This window comes from Suillus plorans (assembly GCF_016647745.1).
Source record: "Suillus plorans strain S12 chromosome Unknown HD556scaffold_38, whole genome shotgun sequence".
NCBI lineage: Eukaryota > Fungi > Basidiomycota > Agaricomycetes > Boletales > Suillaceae > Suillus > Suillus plorans.
The window spans coordinates 236471-255489 of NW_024537422.1; the positions used below are offsets into that span (position 1 = coordinate 236471).

Sequence of the window (19019 nt, forward strand, 5' to 3'; positions counted from 1 at the left end):
GGAACTTGTTGCTGCCACAGGAGTAGGTCATTTAGGCGGATTCACCCTTTTCCAGGCGAGTTGATATGATCTTACAGACTGCTACTTCAACTGACAATTCAGCACAGCGTGACCTTCCGACGCGCACTAAGCGGAAACTGCATGTACTTGGAGGGGCACGAGGAATCTGGTCTCTTCCCGTTCACCAGTCCAAACGTGTCAATGGTCTCTCTTATGAGAAGTCTATGGACTCATTTTCAGCTGAAATTGACGCGATAATTACTGGCACAGACGCTAATCCTACACCGGGTGTTTTGCGGGTAGGTAATTTTTTTTTGGTACATTTTATTCGCTAAACCCTCGCAGATAGCAACCCGGACCGCAAAGACCGATGTTGCCATTCCGACTCACATACCTGGGACAACGATAAGCGCAGCTCCATTCTTCCAGCGCACCACTCTATTGCATGTCATGACAAATGCTATCCGTGTGCTGGAGCTCAGTACGATATTCCTACAAACTTTTTGCATTGATGACTAATGAGGTGGAATCAAGACGGTAATGAAAGACAAGTTATCAAAGATATGGACGGCAGTCTACCTCGGGCAAGGATTAAATCATGCAATATTTGCGATCCCTTTGTACTTATCCTTTGAGAAGACGAGTTTATCGGTCTTTTTATTGGTGAAGCGGAGCAAGGAAAGATTCGACGCAAAGATATGTCTCCAATGGGTGACAAGGTATTTCTGATTTCGCTTACCTTGTTCCACACTATTTACTGCTTCAATGTAGACATCTCGCTATATTGCAGGCTGTTTTTTCACGGATACTATCGGTCTCTTCGATATAGAGGCGAGCGAGACTACCCCTGCAGTACATGCAGATAAGAATATGTCTACACTGCAGGTGGCCGCAACGGCTGGCAACAGATGTCGGTGGCTCATGGTCGTGCGACCACAAGGCGTCATAGAGGTTAGCCTCACATCGACCTTTTGGGATGAAGCTAGCTAATATCAATTTCTATAGATCTGGTCACTACCAAAGTTGACTATTGTATTCTCGACCACTGCTATCTCTCCGTTAGAGAATATATCAGTGGATTCTTGCTCTCCTGCTGCATTGTCTTTACCACAAGACCCCCCCAGAAAGCCTCAGGATCTTGACATCGATCAAATTCTCGTTGCACCATTAGGCGAAATGGCTTTGGTTCCTCATCTGTTTGTAAGTAGTCTTGTGATTTATCTATTAAATTTTGCAACAGGTTTTCTCGCGTTCTAGAACTATAGCCATGTATGAAGCTTTGCCGGCACCTGCTCCCACCGAAAACAAAGCAGATCCTCCTTTACCTAACCCACAGACTGCATTTTTTTGGTCAAGTTTCACAAAGTCGTGTCGAAAACCTTTGAAATCCAGAGAGTTGAGGAAACGGAGGAAACAGTGCTTGCAGAGCATAAGAGAATCTCGCGAACATTTGTTCCATTTATGACTTCTCCAAACATGGAGTGTACCCTTGCCGGTGTTTTCTTCATGAGTGATAGGCCATGCAGGATCTCGCACATACTCTAACATTATATTCGAACATTCAGCTTAATTGATAGTGGCCACTTCCTCATTACAAGCTTGATTTGCTTCCTATGACGAAGACAGTTACATTATTTGGGAGCCTGACAGTTTGTGTCTCGGTCTCATGTCCTAGGTATCTTTATCTGACAAATACTGATTCCTATATACTACAAGCAATGACCATCGGTCGTTGGGTTTTATGCTGTACAGCCTGTATTAGCTCCAAAAGTGAAAATGATAACCTGAGAGCGTCAGAGCTGCACAGCAATTTGAGGTCACGTGCCACCTGCCATGCACTGCTGGCCACCGCCAGGTGCATCTTCACTATGACCAAACTGACGGACCTATGCTTCAACTTTGTTCTAGAATCCGATGCTCCATCACTGCAACGGTCATCTTAATTTTCTGCATTTCATTAATGGTTGAACTCTCTTGTGGCGCCCATGGGTGCCAACGGACATTGCAGGATCAGCGCGCTCTTACTTTGCACCGGAAAACTTGCGTAGAATATAAGAAAACAGTGGTCGCTGCCTCTCAGAAACGGAAAGATCGTGCACGCAACGCAATAGCCGCGAGGGCATTAAAAGACAAACTATCTGGCCCTCAAGTAAGTTCTACATTGCGCGGGACTTCAGATTTGATACTCACAAAGTAAATTTTAAGTGTTTCGTCGCCCCAGAAGGGGGTTCTGCAAGTGATACTGAGTCGCAGGAGTGGGCATCGCTTCCTGAATATCCAGCTGTTGAAGAGATCACTCCCTTGGGTTCTGCATCTGAGTCCCCTATGGATGTTGACCTAGATACTGGCACCACAGATGCTACGGACGCACCAGCAGGAAGCCAGGATCTTGATATGGTCATTGGTAAGCTTGGTGATTTTGTTTATTTCTTGTACCAAACGATTTCATGTCAGATAACTCAATTCCAGGTGAATCGTACGCTCTTCCCAGTGCCATGGACATGAACTTGGATTGTATTGGTGAAAAATTAATCATTACACTTTCATATATGCTAATGTCTGAAATAGCTCGCTCTAAACCTCAAAGGCGCATCAGACTACCGAAGCGATATCGAGTCGCCGAACCTGTGGAACATGTTGTCCACGATATCGAAACCTCTACTCAGGATGCGACAGAAGATGACCACTCGGCGACACATGATATACCACCAGCTCGCAGTGTTGTTCGAAGGGTGATTCTGCTGGTCACAGAGTCCCTTCGCAATGTCATTGGAGCATTTGGTCTAACTCGTGATTATCTACAACGCCCATCTTATGAACCCAATGTCTTCGTCCCCTCATGTTTACTGGCCAAAAAATGCCTGACATTACAGCCGCCTAATTCAGTTCCTCCACCTCCACATCCCTTTCCAAACATGACCGTGTATCGGCTGCTCAACTGGATGTCCAGTGGAAGTACAAGAAAGTCCGAGGCGGAAGTTTCACGTCTGGTCTGTGACGTGTTGCTCGCAAAGGATTTCAACACCACCGACCTGCAAGACTTCAGTATGAGGAAATCCCTGAGACTCCTCGACATTCCAGATCAAAATTCGTGGGACAGCGATGTACCCTCTGCAGCTGTGACATTCCCGGAAGGTTGGGTGGAGGCGGATGTCATGATAAAAGTCCCAGGTCGGAAGGGTGACACTTCCGGTGGCCATCCGTTTAAAGTCCCAGGGCTTCACTATTGGCCATTGGTCAGCACCATTCGCGAAGCATTTTCAGATGCTCAAGTGAAGGCATTTTATCTATGGCCATTTCGCCGTCTTTGGACTAACCCGAACGATGGGCGAACATATCGTCTTTACGATGAACTTTATACATCAGATGCCTGGATACAAGCCCACGACGACCTACAAAAGCAGCCCAAGGAGCCTGATTGTACTCTTGAGCGAGTAATTACTGGCTTGATGTTTTCCTCCGACGCAACACAACTTACCAACTTCGGAAATGCAACAGCATGGCCGTTATACTTATTTTTTGGCAATTTGTCAAAGTACGCTCGCGCAAAACCCAGCTCTGGAGCTTGTCACTTAATCGCTTTCCTACCGTCTGTAAGTGTTGTTTACGTTCATTGTTCAAAGCAATTTCACATCAAGGTGTAGCTTCCAGGTCGAATTAAAGACACTTTTCGAAATCTCGGGGTCTCTACGAAAAGTGGGATAGCCGCTCTCTACACACATTGCCGGAGAGAGCTCTTTCAGGCCTGTTGGGATATTCTTTTGGATGAAGACTTTCTCCATGCATACCGCCATGGTATTGTAATGAGAAGCCCTGATGGCATACTTCGCCGCGTGTTTCCCCGAATATTTACATATTCTGCCGACTATCCAGAAAAGTGAGTGAGCTCAAAGACATCTGTCGCATGCTACTGTAACGAGACTATCAGGATTCTCATTGCGACCATGAAAGACATGGGGTCTTGTCTTTGTCCACGATGCCTGGTGACAAAATCGAAAGCTGATCGTGTTGGATTTATGAAAGACATGCGCGGGCGAATTGAAGATCTAAGAATTTACTGCTTGCGGAAGGTACAGGCTGCTCGGGACATGGTATACAAGTCTGGATATGCCGTTGATGGCGTTGCGGTGTCCTGCATAATACGGGAATCATGCATGGACATAACTACTACTAGGAATAACCCTCAAAAGATTATGTCTGTTAGCACAGTCCTCAGACTAGTCACCCCATACCTTGGTATCAAACCTCGGTCCTATATTTCAAGTTTTATATGGAAGAAGAAGAAAAAGTCATATGTGAAGTAAAATGAAGGTCAAGGTATTGCCTTACCTTTGGCTTATTCACTTTGGCCAGAGAAAACCATTGAGAAAAGCTCAAAGCCTAACAAAAACCTATCTAAAAAGCCCGTGTCTTGCATATTGTATTTGTATCATTGTTTCTATCTTGTTTTCTCTAGCATTGTTCGTTTATTTTCTTTTATTTAGGATGCTATGACCTACCAGATACTCCAGAAAATATTATTTCTGAGTATGATGTCATAATGATGTCATATAGCTCCACAGAAAGTTCTAGACTATTCTGTTGGAAATTATGATGTAATGTATGAAGTCATAATGATGTCATAGGCTCTAGAATATTCTAGCTCCACTATGATGTCATCTCTGATGTCATTGCTCCATCTTTTATTTGTATTTTATACTTTTATTGGGTTTCACCCAATATTCTGATTGGTTCTCTCTTTATTTTATTGTTTGCGAACCTACATTACTTTCCCACACAAAATGTATATAAGGAGAGCCCATTCTCCCCAAAAAAAATAGAGATCCCTCTTCTAGGAAATTTTCTTCTCAGAGAAACCCCCTCAGTTGAACAAGACATCTCACTTGTTAAGATCTCCCACTTGTAGCAGAACAAGTGCAGGGAAACGTATCCCTTGAGAATACAAGTTTCTTACGATAAGAAGCTTATGTTACTGTTTACTTGACCAACCAGTCTTTGGTCCACGTGATTTTAGAGACCGTTGTCTCTCCTGTTTTACTGTTTAATTGACCAACTCGTGCCTTGGTCAACGTGATTATTCTTGAGACCATTGTCTCACCAGTGCTATTTGTGTCTATTTGACCAACCAGTCTTTGGTCAACGTGATATTACAGAGACCCCTTTGTCTCTACTCCTATTCGTGCCTATTTGACCAACTTGTGCCTTGGTAAAATCTACCCAGTTCATTTCAGTGCCTAGAACGTGCAATCTAGGCAAAGCTATTTGTACTTCAGACCACAGTTCTGAATCTAGGTAGCAAATCCTAGACAAAGCAATTGGAGGTACACATAAAAGCTCCGGCTAAGTTGATCACCTGATTGGTTTAGCGAGCCTCCCAAGAACTCACACATTATCTACCACGAAAGAAGAAAAGTCGTAGACCGTGTTAATCGAGGACTGGCAAGAAGTCTTATCCAAGTGTAATTGTGGTGTCATTACATTCTTACACGCTTTATATAAGACCCTCGGTTATTAAGACAGCAGTAGAGAAAGTTCTCTCCAGTGAGTCATGGATTCCGACTATCGTAAGTATTTCGCTCGTCCTATTTACTTTGGCTGAGATATGACATGCAGAACGTCTTCGTGCAAAAGCTTGGCAGCCTCGGACTCGACCCATTTCGCATGCTGGTCGTCGATTTTATGCACGAGTGTGAATTAGGGACCTGGAAGAGTCTCTTTAGTCACTTGATCCGCCTCCTATATGCGCTCCCGAAAGGTGCCGAAGTTGTAATTACACTCAATCAAAGGTAAGACTTTGTCGTTTAAAACTTGTGGAAAGGCTCACCACACCACCAGGTTCAGGCATGTACCCACTTTTGGCCAAGGCGTCATCCGAAAATTCTCTGATGATACGGCGAGCATGAAGAGATTGGCTGCAAGGGACTTCGAAGATATCTTACAGGTCGTTGTTGTTTCTTTCCAGAGATCGTTGCTGATGTTGTTGCAGTGTGCTATGCCCGTTTTTGAGGGACTCCTGCCGACCCCGCATGACACAATAGTGCAGACGCTGCTATTCAGGTTTGCTGAATGGCACGCCTATGCAAAATTGCGGCTACATAGTGAATTAACTCTGGTTTCTATGTCACAAGCATTTACTTTGCTCACTAAGCAGCTATGAAAGTTCCGTCATCAGATCTGCGATAACTATGATACTACTGAACTTCCAAAGGAAAAGGCTGCACGGCATCGACGCGAAGCACTTAAGGAACACCGAACTACTGATGCACTGCCATCCTCTCCAAAGAAGAAAATTTTCAACATGAAAACCTACAAGTTCCATGCTCTTGGAGATTATGTCCAGTCTATCAAGTTCTTTGGGACGACCGATTCTTTCACAATGCAGATAGTGGGTGCTGGTTAGTTATCAGTTTGAGCATCTAAATTCGATACGGATTGCAGGGTGAACTTGCTCATCGGGCCATCAAAGCGCTGTACCCGTTCACCAACAAACAGAATACCGCCAAACAGCTTTCAAAACACGAACGACGACAACGACGACTTCGGAAGATGCAAGAGGCAGAGAAAGCCTCGTCTCTTGGCCCAGTCTGCATTGAAAATATTCCACCTCCAGCTCCCCGCCTTCATCACCAACTATCCCACCATCGCAATTCTCCTGTACACATACACAAACTACTGCAGGACAACAAAAACGATCCAGCATTTGAGGTGTGTTCTCATGAGTCTCCATGCATTAGCTACTCAGCCACTTTCACAAGAAATTTATTCCAAAACTCAAGGACCATATATTACGTTGCTTGCACGCGCAAGATGGCCTCATTGAATTCTCAGGCGATGACCGAAATGAGGTTGTCATATGTGACAACGTTCTGTTCTCTGTCAATACACTACGCGTCAACTACACTTCATACGATCTACAATCCCAGCAAGATTTGATTAACCCTCGAAATCACGCTGATATCATGGTATTGTCAGGTGATTCTGAATCCCGCTCCAATCATCCGTATTGGTATGCTCGAGTACTGCGCATATTCCATGTTAACATACTTGATTTACGATCGAGCGGAGCAAGCCCACAGAAAACTCAGATGGAGATATTGTTTGTCAGATGGTTCAATCCAGTGCGGCGGTACCGGTCAGGGATCAAGGCAGCTCGTCTTCCAAAAGTGGCTTTTGTACCCGAGACAGACGACTCTGCTTTCGGTTTCATCGATCCTGCATTAGTGGTTCGCGGGGTACACTTGATCCCAGCTTTTGCAGATGGATGCGTATGCCAGTCTGCACAACAGCAAAAATCAACTCAATGCACATGGATGGAGGACGACACATGGACTGCATACTATATCAACATGTGAGTCGTCGTCTCAATTTTTTAATTCATTCTCATTCAACATGCAGTTTTGTGGATCGTGATATGTTCATTTGGTTTACTGGTGCTGGTGTCGGACATGGTCCTTGGCAAGTGGATAGCCCAAGTGATGACGAATCTCGTGAGGAAGATGAACTAGCGGACGATAACGAGAGTGAGGAGGAGGAGAACGAGGAGAACGAGGAGAGCGAGGAGAACGAGAATGAGCAGGACGAGAACGAGGAGAGCGAGGAGAGCGAGGAGGAGAGTGAGGACATGAGCGAGGAGAGCGAAGAGGAGAGCGAGGACAATTGTATGGAAGATACAAGTCTCAGTGACTATGATATCGACGACGATGGTAATTTCTGATCTATACACTGTGCATCCACTTAGTCAGACTCGATCGCGTAGTCTGCAACTGCGCAACGAACTTTCGGGATAACCCTGCACTCCAGGATCAATCTAAGCTCATTCTGCGCACTTCGCTCGCACTCTCCGCAAACTATCACTCTTTCAATTTGCCGACAAATAAGACAGATGTTGGTTTCGAAGGAAACACCATCGTTATCCAACGTACGGAGGAAACGGACACAGTCTTCTTTTGCAAGCCACCTAGCAGCCGTACTGATGTTACAAACATTTGTCAGAAATATTTGCTCGATTAATGCTGCATTCTGATTGGTACCTTTCGCAAAAGCATGGTCCACCTGCGACATGGTGATTTCCCCTTGATAGTGAAATGAGAGTAGTGATGTGCGGGCCCGGCTCGGCCTGAAAGCCCCGGCTTAGGCCCAGCTTTGGGGGGCTTGGGCTTTGCAAAAGCTCAGGCCAAGCCGTGAGCCCAAGCCAGGCCAAAGCCGCGGCTCGGCTTGGGCTCAACGACGGCTTTCAAGAACAAAATGATCTAAAATTCAATCTAAGCATATTTGTAACGGTGAGCAATCAACGACACGCGCATACCAATGTAAATCGGTACTCTGAGTCGCGCGTGAATTCACCCAGGTAACCAGGTTGAGAAGCTCCACCACGCCATTCCCAACACCACGAACGCCATGCGCAAACGCCCAGCGCACATCAGCAACTGCTGATATGGCTCAAACGAGTGCGGACGACAGACGTGAGTAGGAGGAGGGAAGAGGATGAGGAGATGATGTCAGGGTCACGAGTGCTGAGGTAGACCCAAAGCAGGAGTATGTTGTAATAGTAGAGGTACCAATCGAAGTATAGGTGATCGAAGAGAACGCATCCCCACTGTGTGTAATTGGCGATGTCGTGCTTATGACGTTTTTTGCAACTCCAGCGAAGCTTAGAATCACACAATAAGGTCAACACATTCGGTCATAGCTCTAATGACTTACGGTGAGTGAAGAGTAGTGTTCACAGGACTTCCGCACGGAGATTGTGGGATATGGGAAGATTGTGCACCTGGCACTGTTGTTGGAGAGCCTCCGGGGAACGTGGTTGGTAACGTGGGAGTTGGTGAATCAGAGGAACTAGTCTGCGAGGATTGCGGAGTAACGTTTTGGGGATTGTCTGAAGTTGACTGTTGGCTGGATGTCTGTTGCCCCAGAGTGGAAAGATTCGTGACCGACATTGTAGATGGAGAAGAGGTTCTCGTGGTCAATGTTTCCGGTATGGATGGTAGAGAAGTTGGTATAGATGAAAGTAGCGAAGTGAGTATGGAGTAGGAGGTGGTATCAAATGGAGGGATGTACATGGTTGGTGGATTAGCTGGACTGACCCTGTTTTCATAGTTACATGGTCGCAAATATCGAGGCCGATAAGGGACAAAAAGCTGCGGCCTGAGCCGCCGGCTCAGGCTTTTCAACACCTCAAGCCGGGCCCTGGGCCGTGGTCAGGCCCTGACTTGGGCCCGGCTTGGCTCGGCCTAATCAGGCTCGGCTTTGGCCGGCCCACGGCCTGAAGCCGGGCCGTGCACATCACTAAATGAGAGTGTGCGGTCTCAATGTTCATATTCTAGAATGTCGATAAAATTTTACTCGTGTGATGTCAAGCTATCCAAATACATGTCTCAATAGATGAAAATATGTAATCCTCACCAAATATTTTTCAGCCGTTGCTGAGACTAGCCAATGCTCTGGTCATATTACTTAATGTTTATGTTGTCAGCTAGTGCGTGGTTCAATTGTGACAAAATGACTTGCCCCTTGTAAGTCATAGATATAGAATGAGAGAAGTGCAGTCTAAGAGTTTGCGTTCTACAATGTAAAACATAATTTGCCGGAAGTGCCCTCAGCTTTACAATGTGGTGTCGAGCTATGTACACCCACGCCTTGATAGACGATGTTATGTAATCGACATCAGGTCATAGCGAGCTACCTTCTATTCAGTGATGGACGGTCAGGCTTTCCAGTGGACATTTGGAACGTGCCAGGAATACTTTGAGCTCCTCAGAGGATGAGGCCGCATTGTTAAATCATGAACATCAAGTACGCCAGGCGATAGTGTCATTATAATGTATTAATTACCTATCATAGGAAACAGCTGCCTATGGCAGTGTTGAAGTCCGAAGCCAAGCCGGAAGAGACGCAGGAGTGAGTGACATCGGACCAGGTACGAACGCATCAAGCGTCGTCATTCGGCCGAGTGTCAAATACGTATGTTTCAGATGTATATGTTCTCTCTCCGAGTTTTACCGTATGATAAAAGGCTTCGTGCAGCCGCTCAAGCATCTCAGTCCGTTTGCAACGACTGAGATGTACGTGCTCGTTATTTCACTTAGTACATTCAAAAGCTAACAAGTACCTAGTATTTTTCTGTTCTAGGTACATACTAAAATATACAAAGAGTCCGTTTGCAACGACTGAGATTATTTTTCTGTTCTAGTCCTTGTCGCCTCGTTCCACTCGCGCCAAAACATCTACAGGTTATGAGCCCTGACATGGCCACTGACTCTGCGCTCCCCGGCACCACGTCCGCACTATTCAACATACCAAAGTTAGCCGAAGATGGCAGCAATTGGATAACCTACAAGGAACGCATGTTGACGGCGATCGGTGCTAGAGGTCTGATGCGTTACGTCGACAGCCGTGCAGTAAAACCCGTCCCGTACAAAAGGGATGCAAAGACAGGCGTTGTTGAAAAGCCCGATGGCTCCACAGCCACGCAGGCGGAGGTTGACGACCTAGACAACAGAATAGATGAGCACTTCCAAAAGGACGCGCTCGTTAAGCAGCAGATGTTCAGTACGATCACGGATCGACTGTTACTGCGCGTGCAGAAGCTCGAGGGCGCTGCATTAATATGGGAAGAGATTCGGGATATCCACGAAGGAAAGACCGAACTCGTCCAAATCGACCTGAGGCGCCGATTACAAGATCTGCGATGCGAAGAGGGTGGAGATGCAAAGAGTCACTTGAGCGAGCTCCTCCACTTGCGCGAATCCTTGGCCGGTATGGGCGCGGATGTCGAGGATCGTGACTTTTACGCGATTATCATCGGCTCCCTGCCAGAATCCTATAGGCCGTTGCTGTCCTCGATAAATGCAGCAGCAAGGGTCACACAGACACCCATAACTCCCTATGAACTCATCAGCGTCGTCAGTGAGGAATATGAGCATCGAATGCTCACCGAACGTCGTCCTGGTAAAAAGGGGGGGAACTCTGCACTATCAGCAAAGTCTACAAACAACAAACCTCGCACCTTGCACAACTCTAACTCGGCCACGGCAGACATCACCTGTTTTAATTGCGACCGAAAGGGCCATTATAAGCAGGATTGCTGGAGGGCGGGAGGTGGGAAGGAGGGACAGGGTCCAAGACAGACCCAGCGGAAGGGAACGCGCGGCCCAAAAGAAGGTGCAAATGCAGCCAAACACTCTGGCACGCAGGATGAATACGCATTCGTGACGTCAGATTTAGCAGCTATAGCAAAAAATCTTGACGTACCTGTAAGCAGACGAGGAGCCATCATGGACTCTGGCGCTACCTCTCATTTTTGCCCTGACCGCGCCAAGTTCTCCAATTTCGTCTCCATCCCACCGCAGGACATTCATACCGCTGACGGGTCAACAGTCAGTGCTATAGGACGCGGGGATGTCCAGATCGACTTACCACTGGGAGCCACACGTACCTCCGTGACGCTGAAAAGCGCCCTCTATGCCCCCAAGATGGCATTTACCCTCATATCCACGAATAGGATCACCACTGCCGGATTAGCAGTCCATTTTGAGGGAAATATGTGCAAGATACTCTCACCTGGGCCCAACCAAAAGGTCATTGCGGAAATCCCGCAAGTGGAAGGTCTCTACAGTGTCAATAATCGTCAGCAGGAGTGCGCGAATGTAGCAAAAGGAAAACTTACGTTATGCGAAGCTCATCACATCCTAGGGCACATCTCCCAATCAGCTGTGAAGCATCTTGTCAAGGAGGGTCTTGTGGAGGGTTTGGACGTGGACGCATCCACTGATCCGGAGTTCTGCGACACCTGCGTAAAAGCGAAATCAGCACGAGTCCCTTTCCCCAAGGAGGCTACCAAAAGGGCAAAAGGATATGGTGAAATAATACATACCGATCTTTGGGGCCCGGCGCAAAATGAGAGCCTCGGAGGCACACGTTATTACATGTCCTTCACCGACGACTATTCTCGGGAAACCGTCAGTAACGTTCCTGAAACACAAGAGTGAGGCCATTGACGCGTATCGCCAGTATCAAGCCAGACTTACCACCCAACATGGCATTGGAGTCAAGACTGCTACGGTCGGACAGGGGAGGCGAATACCTCAGTGCTGAGTTTGAGGCGTTGCTGAAGGAGAGTGGGACCAAGCGAGAGTTGACTGTCCACGATTCCCCTCAGCAAAACGGGGTGGCGGAACACTTGAACCGCACTGCTTGTTGAGCATGCACGAGCTATGCTGCTGGGACGAGGTGCACTGAAGTTCCTATGGGCGGAGGCCGTCAGTTATGCTGTCTGGTTAAAGAACAGACTCCCATCCAGGTTGATACCTGGACACACACCTTATGAGCTTGTCCATTGTAGGCGTCCTGACCTGTCGCAAGCGCGCGAATTCGTCTGCGAGGTTCTTGTACATGTGGAGAGCGCCGGGAAGCTTGACTCGAGGGCAGAGACAGCCAAGTTTGTCAGTGTGGATGGGGAGAGCAAGGGGTATCGAGTCTATTGGGAGGGTAAGAGGCGTGTTTCTGTTGAAAGAAACGTAACATTCATACCTTTGAGTGTCGATGTTGCGGATGGTATCCTGGCCAAGGGGGAGTCCAACCCTGTAGCAAAAGTTAACGTCCAGGAACCGTCAAACCAACACGTACCTGCTTACTCCCCAACCACCTTCAACCCCTGCCAGACCATGCCAACCACCGCTAACTCCACCTGGCGCCCAGGACTACTAGAGTACGGCCCCCTCTAGGCTATTATGCCGATCTTCACAATGGGGAAACAGCCACCCTTGCTGCCGAGGCACAAGCCCACCTGGAGGAAGAGGAGTTAGAAGGAAAGAAAGAAGAAGAAGTTACCCGATGGCAGGATCTCGCACTTGTGGCCGCAGTGGGTGAACCAACACTGAGTCAGGCCTTGAGTGGCCCAGACGCCGAAGAATGGCAGGAAGCAATCAATTACAAGATTAGTCAGCTTGAGAAGCTGGGCACGTGGGAGGTAGTGGACTTACCGCGTGGTGCTAACTTGATTCCTTGTCATTTCGTCTTAGCCACAAAACGTGGCCCCGACGGCCAGAAGTTGAAGCTCCAAGCACGCCTGGTAGCCAACGGTCAGCGTCAACAATACGGCCTCGACTACTTCAAAATTTTCGCTCCTACCTCGAATATGACCAGCATACGAACGGTCCTTGCCATGGCGGCACAATGAGACTGGGAAGTGCATCAAGTGGACATCAAGAGTGCTTACCTTTACGCCGAAATAAAGGAGGAGATATATATGAGGGCGCCCCCGGGGTACTTGAAGCAGGGGGAGGAGAAGATGGTGCTGAGGCTGAAGAGGAGTTTACCAGGATTGAAGCAGGCAGGGTACGAATGGGCGGAGGAACTCGCAGGAGTATTCTATAAACTTGGATTCACGTGTTCTCAAGTTGACCAGGCCATTTATTTCAAGCGCACAGACGACGAACATACCGTCATTACCGTGTCTGTGGATGACATGGCTGTCACCTCTCGCTACCTTCGTCACATCGAGTCCTTCAAGTCGCAGCTCCAAGAACACTTCGAAATCACAGATCTTGGAGAGCTAAATTGGCTCCTGGGCCTTAAGGTTCAACGAAACCGTATGGCACGAACCATCACTCTCTCTCAGCACGCATATGTCGACACTATCCTTGAACGCTTCAACCTCACCGACGCCAAGACAGCACACACTCCCATGGAGACTGGAACCACTCTCTCTGACGCTCAGTCCCCAGCCACTCATTCGCAGGCCGAAGGGATGAAAAATGTGCCTTATCAGCGCGCAATAGGGTCCTTAATGTACGCGGCTACAAGCACGCGACCGGACATAGCGTTCAGTGTGGCGACCTTGTCGCAATTCATGCGCAATCCCGGCGTAGCCCATTGGGAGGCTGCCAAGCGGGTGTTTAGGTATTTGAAGGGGACGGCTGACTATGGGATCACGCTGGGAGGTGGAGGAGGTGGGCTGGAAGCTTATGCAGATGCGGATTGGGCATCGCAGGCCCATCATCACTCTGTCTCGGGGTACGTCGTCATGCTTAACGGTGGTCCGGTCGCATGGAGTGCACGCAAGCAACCTCTGATTGCTCTCTCTACGGCGGAGGCTGAGTATATAGCCCTGACGACGGTAGCCCGTGAACTACTGTACCTTCAACTCCTCCTAGAGGAGCTCTACGACGCACCCGAACTCCCCACGCCTATACACTGTGACAATCAAGCAGCCATAGCTCTCACCAACAACAACAAATTCCATTCCCGAACCAAGCACATCGACCTACGCTACCATTTCGTTAGAACGCACGTCAAAAATGGAGTGTTCGAGCTCATCTATTGTCGACAACGTCGCTGACGCCTTCACGAAGGCCTTGCCTAGCCCACGCCTCCAAAGGCTCTGTGGCCTCATGAGCCTCGATCACGTTCGAGGGGGAGTGTTGAAGTCCGAAGCCGAGCCGGAAGAGATGCAGGAGTGAGTGACATCGGACCAGGTACGAATGCATCGAGCGTCGTCATTCGGCCGAGTGTCAAATACGTATGTTTCAGATGTATATGTTCTCTCTCCGAGTTTTACCGTATGATAAAAGGCTTCGTGCAGCCGCTCAAGCATCTCAGTCCGTTTGCAACGACTGAGATGTACATGCTCGTTATTTCACTTAGTACATTCAAAAGCTAACAAGTACCTAGTATTTTTCTGTTCTAGGTACATACTAAAATATACAAAGAGTCCGTTTGCAACGACTGAGATTATTTTTCTGTTCTAGTCCTTGTCGCCTCGTTCCGCTCGCGCCAAAATATCTACAGGCAGGTAGTGCTGCCATGGTTCGGTCCAGAACCACGGTCCGAACCTGACCAACGGTCAGGTTCTTCCTTGGTTCGGTCCGTGGTCCATGAATTGGGGCGGACCGGACCTGAGTGAGGTTCACGGTCCACCATTTGCCTGAACGGTTCTATGTTGGTTCGAACCTTCCCCGAACCGGTCCGAACCCCGAACCGCGAGAAGTTCTGTCGCATTGTCGAAGCGTGTTTTGACACTGCCTTTGATGATTCACCTTGGCCTCAAGGATTCTCGAGCTTCGATACTTACTTGTTTCTGTCAAATGCAGAGGCTCATTGACAAGGTAAGTCATGATATGCACTGTTCAAACTGAACAGTGTGAGTGTTGTGCTCATAATGACCATGTCCTCGCCCAGATCCTTATCATACCAACACCCTACGATGCTATTACGATCCTCCACCGGCTGTTTGTCCACCGGCTGTCTGATTTGCTTGCACATAAAATGTGCAAGCCTCAGCAGGTAAGCACTATATTCAACATGGCTCATTCAGACTCATGCGCTGCTCAAGCGGAGGGATCACCTCCACCGTGCGACGCAATGCACTCGCATCGTCCACGTTTGGCTCATTACAGTTGTTAAAGGCGGCGTATAGGAATGGCCATGTTTCTGCAACAGTCGAGGCAGAAGCTGTGTAGTTGGATGTGTAGCTATGAGTACCTACTTATGTTTTTTTTTGCTCATTGTAAATAAATTTGGTTCGGTTCACGTTCGAACCTGAAATTAACCGGACCTGACCATTCTGAACCGTTCGCCAAGGTCCAGTTCGAGGTTCGTTGAGTCTGGTAGAACCGGACCTAGGTCCAGTTCTTGGTTCTCGCTCGACCCTCTGTGAACCGGACCGAACCGGACCACGGCAGCACTAACATTGGCAGGACATTCGCATTTTCCTGATGTGATGATGATTAGCCTGACTTGAATACTGTTGTGAATTTCGTGGTGCTGCGTCTGATTCACGAAGTGTCTGATTGCTGTACATACTCGATTGTTTGTTGTATATCAATAAACTGTTTGCTACCAATCCATCGTCATTTCTTGAACGCCGAAGTTGAAGTCGGGGACTGGCGCTTCCCAGCACTGCTACGCTACAAGTAAAATAGGTATATCTTTAATGGGAGTGAAATGGGACCACATCCGTCTTCCTACCTCTGCGACCTCTAATCCCCTCTCATTTCTTTAACAAAACCATCGCCTCAGACTTCATCAACGCTAACGCGCGGTCGACATCACTTTCTAAAGTCTTTTCAGCCCCGATTACCATCCTAATGCAAAACACCCCATTCAAGTCTGTCTGGGTGAGCGCAATATCATTCCGTGCTGCAAGCCGTGCATAAAAAGCACGATTCAAAATATTTAGCTCGGGAGTGCTGAGTTGAGGAGAGGACTTGGGTGAAAGCCTGAAGACTGTCATGGCAAGGGAAGGCTTGGTGACGACGGAGAATAACTCGGATTCATATATGCTTTGTGCGAACTTGGTGTTCAACTTGATACCCTGGCGAGACAGGACCGAATACCAGTATGGGTTAGAGGACAATGATAATAAATGGGTTGACGTACGTCGCTGATGTATTTTTGGAGGCCTTTCACTCCCCGCGCACGAAGAACAAACCAGAATTTGAGCGATCGGAACCGTTTGCCAAGGCCTAACTGCCAGTTGCGGTAATCGATAGCGGTGCCTATACAAATTCGTCGTTTATGCAACGGCCAACAGTTATAACAGTTATAAACAGACCAGCATTTCCGTACTTTGTCCGCAAAAATTCGGGTGTAACGTCTAGTGCGTCTGTAAAATGTTTCCGGTGCCGCACCCACAAACAAGAGCCATCAAATTGGATTAGACCCCACTGCAGAAGGTTGATGAGCCCCAGACCGATGCCACAAAATAGGAGTAAACAAACCTTGTAGAAACTGGTGCAGAAAGAATCTACATAACTATTGATGGCGGGAAGTTGGTATGCCTCGCGATATTCGGGGCACACGAATGCAACGCCTGCCCATGCGGCATCGACATGCAGCCAAAGGAAGGGGTAATGTTTTGCTACGCGTAAAATGGAAACTTAAGGAGCTTCAATAACATGATCAGTATACGCACCGACATCAGCAATCTCGTCGAGCCGATCGACAGCACCGGAGGATGTCGTCCCTACAGTACCGACTGCAGAACGAGTAAAATGAATTTTGAGACCGCTATCCATGCGAAGAACATACTCAAGATGAAAGGGTGGAACCCAGCGTTCATATCCTCCTCCAATGCGACCTTGAGTGTATCTCCACGCAATGCAAAGTCATCTTGAGCTGTGACTCCTAGTGCGCGCACTTTGACACCTAAGATAAGCCCAGCTTTCTTCCCAAGCGAGTGTGTTTGGGTAGTGGTATAGAGCACGAGATTCTCCATCGCTACCTGAGGGTGCTCATGAATGTATCGTGAACGTGCAGCGACAGTGGCGACTAACGCAGATTCAGATGCTGACGGCTAGTGCATGACAATTAGTATAAATTAGCGATATGAAGAGATGAGAAACAGACCTGAATGACGCCGCCGCCGACCTCGGAGATGTTGTAGAACGACTCATCAAGCCCAAGTAATTGAGCGATCCAGTCCATGACTACAGCCTCAAGCTCTGTACATGCGGGACTCACAGACCACTGCAGAAAGTTACAAAGATAGCGGGAGCGTTGCAGTAGAGAGACGTACATTGAATCCAGGGTTAGACGTGCTAGATGTGTATAGTTCAGCGAGTATACCCTCGAATGTGCTTGATGTAGGGAAGTACGCAAAGAATGAGGGGTGTTGCCAGTGTGTCAGGCCTGTCAGTCCGAATGAGATAGGTCAATTTGTGCAATAGTCAGAGTCAAGTACCAGGAATGATGTACTTTTGATAGTCGTCAGCGATGAGCTGGAAATCCTCGCCTTCAGTGGGGGCGGAGGCTGCGCTCGTGACGGTAAGAAGCAAGTGCGAGGCAAAATAAATAAAAATACACACACGGGAGCGCCTTTCTGAGGTACCCTGGCTCAACTTGGGATAAGACAGGTCTATCCCTCAAGGTGAGATGGTAGTCACATATCCTATCGATGGCTTGATAACCAGCTCTACGGAATCTTGGGTATATCAGATATGACAAAGGTCAAAGTCTGAGACTTGCAGAACGTACTGTTCAGCATTCATGACGATGAGAAATTGTTACTTGGGTAGGAGTTGGCTTGAAGTGGAACAGGTGATTGTAAGAACCTGCGAAGTATTGTGAGTGCGAAGGGGTGTGTAGACCGCTTTGTGGGATAGATATGCGCTGTAGAGTCAGAGGATTGCGAACGAGAGCAATATGATAGGAAACGTGCTGAGTGCGAGACGATTGATGAAATAATGAAAGTGCTACTGGATGACGAATGCGAAAGTGAGACGTCGATAGGTATTATTGCCTGCTAGTAGGGACTGTACATGGGCTACTTATACTGTAAAGTAGTAAGGGTCTTCGGTTATCGCTAGGCCGAATGGAATGCGGAAGGGAGTGGCGTCGCGTTTCACGACATCTAAAAGAGACCTCCTGCTCGCCAATCTAAAAACCCAGAATCCAGAAACGAGCCTTTGAGGAGCTTCAAGTTTCTGGGAACCAAATATAGCTAGGGTTGGCTCACGCACCTTTTTAGTCGTTATTACACCCAATTGCATGAGTGCGCTAAGTACTGCAGCTGAGCGCTGAAGTCGTGAGCGTTCGTAAGTGTCCGTAACACGTTTATATCAAGCGTTCATTTCAGTGGTTTTGCTGAAATATTGGCAGTCGAAGCGAGTTGAAAAGTTGTCTGAAACAATATGCCCTACTAAGCAGGCATGCTGCGCCACTGTGACTGCTGCGGTATCTGCCGTGACGTTTCAAATCTACGCTACGGCTTCAGTTGACCCACGAGCAAAATCATTCCCTTAATGTTTTAGACACAATCGATATCTATTTCATCATGAATAAATTTGATTCGTGTATCTATAGTGTTGCAGCGCGGTAGCAATACTAATTAGTACAATAGCAGTCCCCACCATTTCAAAATTCAAGGAGTCATCAATTCACTGATGCTTGTTACTAGCCACATAAGTACTCTGGACTCTGCATCGCTGCTTTAAAGGACTTTACATGATTAATATAAAGTCACTTGGTTATCGTTCTCTTGAACTGTGTTACTGAAGACTAATCTATAGTACTTGTTC

General features: G+C 47.7%; 2 protein-coding genes across 2 annotated transcripts; both read right to left on the reverse strand.

The window, feature by feature from the left end:
• Positions 1–8439: 8439 nt before the first annotated feature.
• HD556DRAFT_1482324 (uncharacterized protein) lies at positions 8440–9062 on the reverse strand (the record flags this gene model as incomplete). Its single annotated transcript, XM_041308649.1, has 2 exons — positions 8440–8650; positions 8704–9062. The coding sequence occupies 2 exons, from the start codon at positions 9060–9062 to the stop codon at positions 8440–8442; spliced, it is 570 nt and encodes a 189-aa protein (XP_041158855.1).
• A 6731-nt stretch (positions 9063–15793) lies between these two features.
• Positions 15794–18974, reverse strand: HD556DRAFT_1519986 (pyridoxal phosphate-dependent transferase). The gene is made up of 11 exons (XM_041309143.1): positions 18911–18974; positions 17808–17923; positions 17684–17752; positions 17519–17631; positions 17350–17469; positions 17032–17296; positions 16916–16978; positions 16722–16861; positions 16556–16667; positions 16381–16499; positions 15794–16315 (listed from the first exon to the last, which is right to left on the reverse strand). The coding sequence occupies exons 1-11, from the start codon at positions 18922–18924 to the stop codon at positions 15992–15994; spliced, it is 1455 nt and encodes a 484-aa protein (XP_041158856.1). The 5' UTR covers positions 18925–18974; the 3' UTR covers positions 15794–15991.
• Positions 18975–19019: the final 45 nt, after the last annotated feature.

Excerpts from the sequence above, each read along its gene's own strand:
- HD556DRAFT_1519986 (XM_041309143.1), bottom strand. Across the intron at positions 17,470-17,518 it reads CGTCTAACCCTGGATTCAAT|TGGTCTGTGAGTCCCGCATG; the intron begins GTACGTCTCTCT and ends AACTTTCTGCAG. Across the intron at positions 16,668-16,721 it reads TCTGCACCAGTTTCTACAAG|TGGGGTCTAATCCAATTTGA; the intron begins GTTTGTTTACTC and ends AACCTTCTGCAG.